This window comes from Alligator sinensis, unplaced genomic scaffold (genome assembly GCF_000455745.1).
Source record: "Alligator sinensis unplaced genomic scaffold, ASM45574v1 scaffold308_1, whole genome shotgun sequence".
NCBI classification, from domain to species: Eukaryota; Metazoa; Chordata; order Crocodylia; family Alligatoridae; genus Alligator; species Alligator sinensis.
Window position 1 is genome coordinate 2300248 of NW_005842041.1, and position 11023 is coordinate 2311270.

General features: G+C 47.7%; 1 protein-coding gene across 9 annotated transcripts in view; it reads right to left on the reverse strand.

The window, feature by feature from the left end:
• PTAR1 (protein prenyltransferase alpha subunit repeat containing 1) overlaps positions 1-10921 on the reverse strand; it is a 58718-nt gene extending 47797 nt beyond the window's left edge. For 8 of the 9 annotated variants that reach the window (XR_003093818.1, XR_003093817.1, XM_025202989.1 and 5 more), the window contains exon 1: positions 10774-10920. Coding sequence is in view for 7 of the 9 variants with exons in the window: in XM_025202989.1 (XP_025058774.1) it covers positions 10774-10796 (23 nt within the window). In the remaining 2 variants the exon portion in view is untranslated. Of the gene's footprint in view, positions 1-10773 lie in introns of all 9 variants that reach the window. The other variant, XM_025202985.1, reaches the window with a different exon arrangement.
• Positions 10922-11023: the final 102 nt, after the last annotated feature.

Here is an 11023-nt window from a genome sequence, read left to right on the forward strand (position 1 = left end):
ACATTGTCCTCCTTCCAGTGCCGTCACTGCCCGCGCCTAGAGCGGCCCAGCTCAGCCCCTGCCAGGAAGAGCTTGGAGCAGCCCCGGCTCCAGCCCGCAGCTGCAACCCGCCCTGCCCCATGCAGATCCAGGGGCACATGCCCCCCATGCCCTCCCGGAGTGCAACACAGAGTTCGTAGCTGCCTCCCACCCCCCACACACACCCCTGGATGAGCCACAGATCCACCCTTCACCCCACCCTGCCCCTACTGGGCAGCACTTGCCCCAGCCCCACACCATCCCTCACTGTGGGGGGGCATTGATCTGCCCCACCACGTCCATTCCCTCCCTCCTTCCCTATCACCACAACAGACTTACCAACTGGAAGCAGCTGTATTTGAAATCGGATTGATATCGGCCAATATGCCTCCTTAAAAATCAGCTATCGGTATCAACCCCCCCAAATCTCTATCACTGCACCCCTAACAGGCAGCTTGGGTCCTCCCCACCACCTCCCGGCCATGCATGCTGAGTAAGCAGTCCCTTCTGCCCTGACCTGCAACACAGGCAGCCTGGCACCCCCCAGGACATGCCCACTTGAGGTGTGGGCAGCCAGGCTTCTGCCTTTCCCAGCTATGGTCCCCTACTACATATGCAGCTCTTGCACTCTAGGTCTCCTCTTGCTGTACAACCCTACCCCCAGGAGCAGGAGCACCTGAAGAACCAGCTGCTGTTGAAGAAGCAATTGCAGGAAAGGGGAGCTGTGGCAGCTGTGGGCCACATGCTAACCCTTCAGGGGCCACAGGCAGCCCACACACAGAACATCGGTTGAATGGCCCTGGTTTACTGAAGGTAAACACTAAATGGTTACAATTAGTCACAGATTATTTTGAATGGCTCTACTTCAGCCAAAATGCTGCAGTTCTGTATGACTGAACCTCTGTCTGGGTTCGAAGTCAGTGAAAATATTCTGCGTTATCAAGAGTGGTGGGAAAATAAGCTAGATTGGGGTGGCCAACCTGCAGCATGTGTGCTGCAAGTAGCACCGGCAGTCTCTGTGTGTGGCGTGTGGCAGATCAGGGAGGGGACAAGCAACAGAGTAGCAGATAAAGCAGGGAACATAGGGCAGAGCAGTAGATTGAACAGGGAGCAGAAAACTAGAGTAGCAGATCAGGCAGGGGAAGGGGATTGATGAGGGTGCATGGCTGATTTGGGGTATGCCGGCAAAAATGATTGGCCCCCACTGAGCTAGATCAACATGCTGTGGTGCCTTGCTGCAGTCTCAGAATGAAAGGAAACAGGCTTTGCCTCAAATTCTCTCAATTCAAGGTTAACACAAAGTAATTTCTTCTCGTGTCATAATTTGGATTTGATATCTGCTATATTAATTTGGTTATTTGAACCTACTGATCTGATTCAGGCTTAGTTATGACTTCAGTTTGATCATTACTAAACTAATTAATGATGAAACACTGCAATGTGCTTAAGTGTGTATATGCTTGGCTCATGCTTTGAAATATAATCCAGAAAAATTACAAAGGATTCCAAGTTTATTCTATCTAATTGCAACATGGATCACAAACTCTGAGGCTCCAGGTAGCCCCAGGTAAGAAATCAGAAAGATACTTGGCTCTGTTTTTAAATTGATACCCAAATCTCTCCCCTCCCACCGGCTCACCAGCTTTTCCAATATATGAGAAAGGATACTACTATAAAATTTTATCAGCCACATTAAGCAAGCCACAGTCATCACTAAGGTGAGGTGCTTCAGGCTGAATCTACACCATACACTTTCTAATAGGCTGGATTCACAGGGCAAGCAGCAGCAGCTGTGGTGGGGCCAGCAGTGGAGATGGAGGCACTGGCAGCAGCATGGCAAGCAGCCACTTGCCACGGAAGAGTTGACAATAGCGGCAGTGGTGGCCAGGCTAGCAGCTGCAGGCCAAGGAACTGCAGAGTCAATGGGGCTGTTTGCTCCCCTGCAGTCAAGGGCCATATGCAATGGGGTCTTGGATTCTGCAGCAGGTGCTACCTCCAGCTAGCCACACTGCAAATTTCCTGGCCCTCCACAACCCCAGCAGACTGGATGGAGTGGCTCTGCAGGCTGGACCTGGTTCGTAGGTGTATGTTTGATGCCCCTGATCTAGGTAAGCAGCTTGATTCAAGACAGAGCCGTGCATCCTAGGATCTACAGTCACTATAGTTTATGATTATGAAGATTAATTGTGGCTACTGGGCAAGCTTTCATCAACCTTGCACCAAAGGATGCATATTCTCTGCTGGAAATGGTGATAGAGTTACCTAGACTCTAGATCACCATCAACTACACAAACAAAAACAAAACAAAACACTGTCCCACCACAACAACCTTGAAAATTTGTTATATAATTTTAGCGGCCCATGCTCAACCACTAAAAATGCCAAATCTATAAGTAAGCCTTCAAGCGATATGACGAGAGAAAAAGAAAAGCACTCCATCCCCACTCCTACAAAACACAAAAAGAATGCAACCCAGGAGACTGGATTTTTGCATGAATGCCTTAAATATTTTACATATAGGTAGGACTTGCTCAGAAATGCACAAGGCTGTATGAGATGCAACACTTTTAAAATGGAGACTATTATATAAACTGTTGTTGTATAAAGAAATTCAAGTTACAGTTCATATTGTGTTAATTGGTTTTAAGCTGTGTACAAGTTGCCATATTCCAGAAAAATTAATGTAAATCAGAAACCATCTTCTGGTAGCTGGGTAGGCTACAATGTCATTTTGGTAGTCTTTCTGATAAAACGCAATTTTGAAACCATGCCTTACATTCAGAAACTGGGTAGGGGGCTACAATTTGTGATTTTAAAATGCTGAGAACAAGTAAGTTCCTTTAAAGTATTTTCCTTTAACAGAAACATTATCTATGGTAAGATTAAGATATGCCCTTTTTCATGTACTTGATTTCCTGATATTGCTTATTGTTTATTACATTACATTTTTCTTTTGTGCGTACTGAAGCCTGTAACTGTTCTCAGGTTCAAGGATTTGTATTTAGTTGCCTATGGCCTTTCAGGTGAATCCAAGGCACTATGTTGGGCTGTTAAAGGCTTAGAAATCTTATCAGATACCATAATACTACGTGGGACTAAATTATGACAGAAATGGCAAAAAATACTGAATTTAAAGCAACTGAATGTTCTTGTAATCTATGGCAAGACTTAAATTCAGAAAAACCCACCCAGAATTTTGGATGTGCATTTTTAGTATTGAGGCTTTTAAAATAAAAAATAAATCTACTCAAGTGCTAAACTAAACACAATTAAACCAGTGGATTCAAAATTAATGAAAGCAGAATAACTTCCTCTCCCCACCATCTAATACCAAAATAAAAATAGTGAAACTAGGTTCTTGTTTCATTATTATGTTGTATTTGTATACATTTTGGCAATGTAAGATCTTCCTTTGTTCTAGAATTTAAGAGAATAAATGAATGTCCAGGAAGTAGTGACCATGTATGTCAATCTGATGAGTAAAAGCTACTTCACAAACACAAGGACATAAAAGCCGCTGACAGATGTGAACCCCCATCCACAAAAAACAGCACTCTACCATAAGAGGAAGCGTGAACTGTAGGTTTGACCCAGTTTGCCCAACGTCTGTATAGACTGCGCGCTTCAGTGGGGTTTCCGGGCACTTTTATCTAATAGCTGATTCAATCAAAAGCACCCAAAAGCCCCACTGAAGCACATGATCCATACAAACGTTGGACGAGCCTGGTCAAACTGACGTGATACCTCTTCTGGGTATGTGCTATGCCGGGGGGGGGGGCGGCAGACTGAAGCCCCCACTGTGCCTTAGGGAGTGGGGCAGGGGACAGGCTTTGTCCAGACAGGGTAGTGAATGTGACCCCTTTGGGAGTGGGCCGGAGCTCTGGGTGGCTTGTCTGGGGGTGCGGGCAGGGGGGAGGCGGCACAGCTCCCCACCGCAGTGTGCACCCTAAGAGGAGGCATGGGGGGCATGTGCCCCCCCCCCCCCGGATTTGTGTGCGGGAAAAGAGGGGGGCGGGGAGGGCTACCCACTGCGGACTCAGGGCTGGGGGCTGTGCTGGTCTCTTCCTGGTGGGGGAGTTTGGCCAGGGCTGTGCTCAGGGTGGCAGGGGGCGACACTGGGAGGGGTGGCTATGGTGAATTTTGGGATAGCCACCCACTCTGAGCACAGCCCTAGTCAAGCCGCCCCCTCCTCCCCCACCCTGCTGCCAGGAAGAGGCCAGTGCAGCTCCCATTCCCGAGTCCACAGCAGGCAGCCCGCCTCCACCCCATGCACAAATCTGGGAGGGGCACATGCTTCCCATGCTTAACCTGGGGGTGTGTGCAGCAAATAAGAACTGCTACCCCGCAAGCTCTGGACAAGCTGCCTGCAGCTCCGCTCTGCTTCTGTCAAGGTTGCATTCACTACCCTGGCTGTGTTGATCTAAGGCCAGGGTCGACAACCCCCAGCACGTGTGCCGAGCATGTCACGCGAGGCCATTTTGCTTGGCATGCCACGGCCAGCTCCGGCTCTGGGTAGCTGCTGCCCAGAGCCAGGGCCAGCTGCAGCCAGGAGGCTGCAAACAGCTGCGCTGGGCTCCATAGCCCAGGCATCAGCACTGTACCAGAGTGTGCACGTATGCCTTAGAGTCCCGGTAGGGGAGGGGCCTGAGGCAGTGCAACCCCGGTCTCTCCCCAGTTCCCGGCACAGAGCTGGTGACTGGGCTCCCAGAGGTGGTGCCGGGCCTCGGGGGCCGGGCAGGGCTGTTTGTAGCCAGCCTGGGCTCTGGGCAGCTGCAGCAAGCAGGCTGCAAATGGCTGTACCAGGCTCCATGCTGGCAGCGACTGCAGGGGCTGGGGGGCAGGGGCTCTGGGTGGGGGGCACAGGGCATCAAGGCTGGAGGGCACAGAGCAGCAGGGCTGGGGGGCAGGGGCAGCAGAGCTGGGGGGCACAGGGCAGCAGGGCTGGGGGGCACAGGGGCACAAGTAGAGCACCCTACCATGTACCCCCTGCCCTCATTTTGTTTTTCTGGCATGCCAGCACTCCGGCACCTTCCAAGGTAGGCACTGTGGTGTTTTTCGGCACTCTGGCCAAAAAACGTTGCCTACCCCTGATCTAAGGGCATAGCCAGAGAAGTTTCTTTGGGTAAATCCTATATCTTTTATTAGACCAACTCAAATAGTTGGAAAAATTATTCTTAGCAAGCTTTTGGGTACAGACACTTTAACATCCCCAATTCAGAATTTGAATAAGAAACTGTGGATGATTCCTTGTTTCACAGTCTGGATTGTGTTAAGTATGGTCTAAACTGAGACTACAGATTTTTATCCCATTACTTGGATTAGCTTTTATAAACCTTGTCCCTCAATGGGTTAACTGCTTTGTTTTCTCTCTCCTTCCCACATTGCTTCTCAGCAATGCCACACCTTTTATCCTCCCAACTTTCCTACCCTTTGTATTCTAATCACTGCTTTCTATTCAGCAGTTCTTGCTTCTTTCACAGCATTTGATAAAGCAAGCTTTCTGCTTATGAAAGCTAATTCTACTAATCTTTGATTTAATTGGTTTATAAAGGTGAAAATTTACTTTGCCTTCTGCCTGACTCCAGACTAACAGGATGAACTACTTCTCTCAGCAATATGCATAAACACATTAAGTGGCAGTCTTTGACTTAAAGCTTGCAATCTAACTACAAAAATGAAATAAAGCATTATTTATTACCACACTTAACAGGAAACTGAAACAACAGAAAGAAACCAAATTAATCAAGGTCACAGAAGTAGTTACTGATAAAACCAGATGTAACAAACTTCCTGTGTTTTAGGCATGTGTTATCTGCATGAGATCATCTTTTCATTATCCCAAAATGGATTTTGCCTAGGAAATATGGTTCACTGCTGCAAGGGGCCAGAATTTCAGTTTGACAACAGATTCAAAAGACAACAAATGCAATTAGTAGCAGGACAGGTCCCACGTCACTGAGATGGAAAACATGTTTCTGCTCCACTTACACCAGCAGGATAGCGGGACACGGCACTTGTTAAAATCAGAAGGCTCTAGTCTTGCAAACACTTCAGTACCTACATAACTGCCGATTTGGAGCAACTCTATTTGGCTTCAATGGAACTACTTGTGTAAGTAATTTTATACATCTGATTAAGTGTTTGTAGGACTACGGCCAAAGACATTTTGCAATAAATTTGACAAATTATAGATGTTCAAAAATAGAACATAGTATGCAGAGACAGCTGGCCCCATTTTCGTAAATGGAACATGATTCAGCAAGAAAGTTAGAAAGTCTTATGTTGAATTTTTAATTACAGCAGAATTAAGTGTGCGTTAACAAGATGCAACATTTTCCTCTGTATTAATGTTAAATATAACATGAGAGATGACCACCCCTTTAATTCAAAATTTTAGGGTTTTTTTTTTTAATCTTCTCTCTTTTAACATGCTGATTACTCAGTAAGACCAGCCTATTTAAAACCCTGGCAGAGTTGAACAAAACCAAAGGTGCATTTCCTCAAATGCAGAAGTGCTCTCAGCCAGGAATAAATCAGCCATAGGTGACTACAAAAGCTAAAACTGAAAAATGAAGGGGGTGGAGGGTGGGAGTCAAAGGTCCAACATTTGGGCCCAGAAAAGGGACATCCAGCAGAGAATCTTGGGCAGTTGTTTCACAAAGGAATGAATGGAGACAGCGAATTTCATCCAGAGACAGTCTGCCTGACCCTGCTGTACAAGGAGAGAGCAGAAATAGGCTTCACATTGGAAGGCACCTGACTGTCATGCCATCTCCTCCTCTTGAACTACTGTACAACCATCTTGGCCAACGCAACAGGGAAAATACCATGACCACGATGGTGGCAGGGGAAATACCCTGACAGAGGTAATGTGATTAAAATGGCACTGTGTAGTGGAGGGTTGCACCCTTGTCTGCTTGCAGACAGGACTTCCTATGAAAGCCTCCGTAGTTAGCTTCCCACCGACCAGCTTCCACTGGAAGGATTTTGGCTACATGCCGACTTTATGGAGATGGGAGACCATTCCCTAGCTTGCTCTTGCAGCCATCTGGCTAAGGGTAAGCCAAACTTGGGGGCATCCGAACCCCAAGCTTTCTGGCTTGGGCCTGCATGTAGGATGCCCGTCAAAGGATTTGGAAACATATGAAGCCCTAGGCGGGGGTGGAAGATGTTTGCCGGTGCTAGGGCCACATTCGGTTCTTGAACGACTCATGGATTTGGAATCGATTTGACCGATTTGGCTTGGAATGTGAAAAGCTTTCCTTAAAAAAAATAATCTTGGCCAACATGACAGAAAGAAAAGAGGTCTTGCAAGTTTGTGAGGCCACAGAGAAAACAGAGGGCACAGATGGGAGATGAAGGAGAAAGTGCAGCCAGAACATAAGCAAGATGTTGGGGAGAAACTGGAAGGGAAACTGCAAACTGGCACGCTAGAGGAAGAGATGCCTCAGGGTCTCCTTCCTTCCACTGAAGCAGCAACTTTAAGGACAAGACCACATCAGTCATGTACCCATGTTCACCTCAAGGAGCCCAGCTTGATAGTTACAGACACAGAAATCGCCTATTTATGCAAAGAACAAATATACAGAAGTAGCAGCCGCAAAAGCTCCCCCATAGCAGGTCTGTCTAAAATACTGCTTCTATCCTACTTTTATCACCTGTTACGTGTACATGAAGGAAAGTGGCAACAGAAGCATATTTTTAGAGAACAAGGGCTTGATATGTGCCACTACCAAAGAGAACAGCAGCCATTACACTGAACAGAAAAAGATCAGTCCTCTCATATAACCCCCACACAAATTACAGACTGTTTACAGTGCATTACAGCTCACAACCTTCAAGGGAAACTTTATGGTTGTATTTTTCTTTTCCTGACAGCACCAACTACTGTACTTTAAAACCTGACCACCGACCAAAACTGTTTGTTACATTTGGGTCTTATCTATCCAGTAGCAGCAACAACCTGCCCCTCCCCAAACACCCTGTACTGCCATGTGCTGGCTACCTCCTAAATGGGAAGTGGCCTAGTCTCATCTGGATGGGAGGGCACTCACTGCCATTAATTAGCCAGACCAAAGGGCCACAAAGATGCAGCCACCCTGCTTCTGTGTCCAGGGGCAGTTCATATGGAGAAACGGGGCATGCTTGAAGGGGCTGCTGCCAAACACAGGAAACATACCTGTAAGCATAATCTTACAAAACCATACATCTTGGTTACAAGCTCTCTCCTCCATCCAAAGTGTTAAATAAAACTGTCAAACATCATGGTTTATTGAGTCTCTGTGAAAGGGATAAGGGACAGTCATACCTCACAGATATAAGTTTCTTGGGCCTACAAAACTGACCGTTGTTTTATTACAGTACTATATTTTGTCGAGTCTATTTTTGTATTATGGCGGTACTTAGAAGTCACAAGCAAGACCAAGATAACCACATAGAGCATTTATACACATACACTTTCATTCCACGACACGCTGGATATCTTCCGCTTCGGTGCAGGCTCAATTAATCAAGTCTGCTCTGCATGCGAGCTAATGCGAACCGCACTATGCCGCATGCAGTTGTGCAAGTAGTGAAATGCATGTCAGTGCACAGAAAATGCTGGCAGTGTGCTTTTGAATTAAAGCACTGGGCTGGACATAAGGAAAAACTTCTTTACTGTCCGAGCCCTCAAGGCCTGGAATAGATTCCTCCCCCAGAAATGGTGCAAGCACCTACTCTGAACACTTTTAAGAAACATTTGGATGCTTATCTTGCTGGGATCCTTTGATCCAGCTGACTTCCTGCCCTTTGGGCATGGTGCTGGACCTGATGAACTTACCAAGTTCCTTCCAGCCCTAACGTCTATGAAATCTAAAAAAGCTATGAAACCTCTGATGTGTTTTAGTTCAAAAGCATGCTGCCACCATTTTCTCAGTGCTGACATGCATTTCGCCGCTTATACAGCTGCATGTGCTGAGCACCGGGTGCTTTTCAAAGAGCCCACTGCTGCAACGCATGCATGTGTACAAATGCCCATAGAGACCACCCCTGCCTCAGTTTATAACCTGAAAAGCAAAATGAGTGGGAAACAAAGGGGTGAAATGACTTGATCAAGATCACACAGCAGGTCAATGCAAGAGCTGGCAATAGAGTCCAGATGGCCTGACTCCTAGTCCACCCTAGACAAATTTGCCTTTGCATGGCTTAACTCACAACAATCTGTATTTACACAGAGCCTCCGACCCTGGAGCATTATAACCCTGTTTAAAGAGTGACAGGGAAATTGAGTGATTTATCCAAGACACCTAGCAAGTGAACTAATCAATACTTGCTTCTTTCTGCTCCACATCCTACAACATATAACACACACGGGTAAGGATCCACTGACTTCAAAGGGGCTCTGTACACTTGTGCGCTCAATTTTAAGATCAGGGACTTCAGCCCCAATCACGCTTATCAACATAGCTGAACCCTAGGCCCAGGTGGATGTCATTGCAGGCCTGAGTCCTTAAAGGGATCATCAGCATCTGATGAAGTGACCTTGGGTTCATGAAAGCTTGTGCTGAGATATATAGTTTATTTAGTTCAGCTATGAAGGGACGCATCTACCCTGCTTTCTGAGAGACTTCTGACTAATGTGGCTAACTACCTCTCCTTAAAGCGACAACATGGGTTTCAAATATAGATTTTAAGGACTTGAAATAACCTCCACTGGTATTTGGAAAAAGATGCAGCAGCAGGCTTGGGATCACTTTTGTTTTCCTTGACATGCAAATAAATTTTCTCCCGTTTGGTCGGCAGATCTACATTTCCTAGCAGTGTTAGAAACCAGGCCAACACACCCCTCCTCAATGCCACGGACTAGAAACATAAGTGGAACGGTGAACAGCGTGGACGTTGTGCTGTCACTGGGGTAAAGGAGAGCCAAAGGGAAGAAAAAAAAAGAAATCTCAGAGCAAAGAGGTGATTATCTGTCATGCCAAATGAATGGGGGGGACCCCCCACCCCAGAAATAGGGATCAAAAGCATAAGGAGGCAAAGGGTAAAAGCAGCTCTTTCAAATGCATTCAATTTTCAGCTGTTACCAACAATCCCTTAGGAAAGCAGTCAGGAACTAGGAAGCCTCCCTCGGGTCTCGCTTGCAGCCGCGGGGTCAAGGGCAGCATGAGTTGTATGGCATGGTTTGGAAGGGGGTGAACCTGCCTCAGGCAGGGGGCTGGACTACATCAGTGGTTCTCAACCCTTTTTGTGCCAGGGCTCATTCGTAAACATCAGTGGCGAGTGCCCACCCAGTGCCATCCGAGCGTATGGGGCAGAGGATGGGTGTGTGGGCAGGGGGAGCCTCCTCGTCGGCTGGACCTCTGCCAGCCAGCAAGGGAAGAGCCACCACTGCCCACAGTTTTCTCTTTAAAAGGCAAACCTGTTTTTAAAGTTTGCTCCCAACCCTTTCCTATATTCTTGCAATCCACTTTTGGGCCACCACCCACAACACTGGACCCCAGATGACCTCCAGCCCCACTTCTGGATAGAGATTTTAAAGACCTGGAAACACTCCCCCCTGGTACTTAGAAAGAGATGCAGCAGAGCGGGCTTGGGGCCGCTTTTGTTTTCTGTAACATGCCCAAATAATTTCCCTCCCGTTGGGTTAGCAGGTGCCCGACCCCACGCTGATGTGGCAATCACAGTAAGGCGGGTGCGACTTAGGGGGGGGGGCGGGCAGAGCCCCCCCCAAAAAGACACGAGAGCCCCCCTGCAAGATTTGAAAATCATAACCTGCGAGGAGGGGTGTCTCCCATCGGGTTGCTTCTTCCAATGAACCGGTTTTAATTATTTTTTGCCGAGTCAAAGTGTCATCTGAACCAACAAGATCTGGATCTGATCTCCCGAGCCCGCACCCTCCTCCCTCTGCCCTTGGCTCGGGCCCGGCCGAGAGGCTGGGGAACAGCAGAGCCCGCGCCGCCCCCTCCTCAGGGCGGGGCCAGGCCGGGCCGGGCCGGGCCGAGGGGCGCGGCCCCCCGCCCGC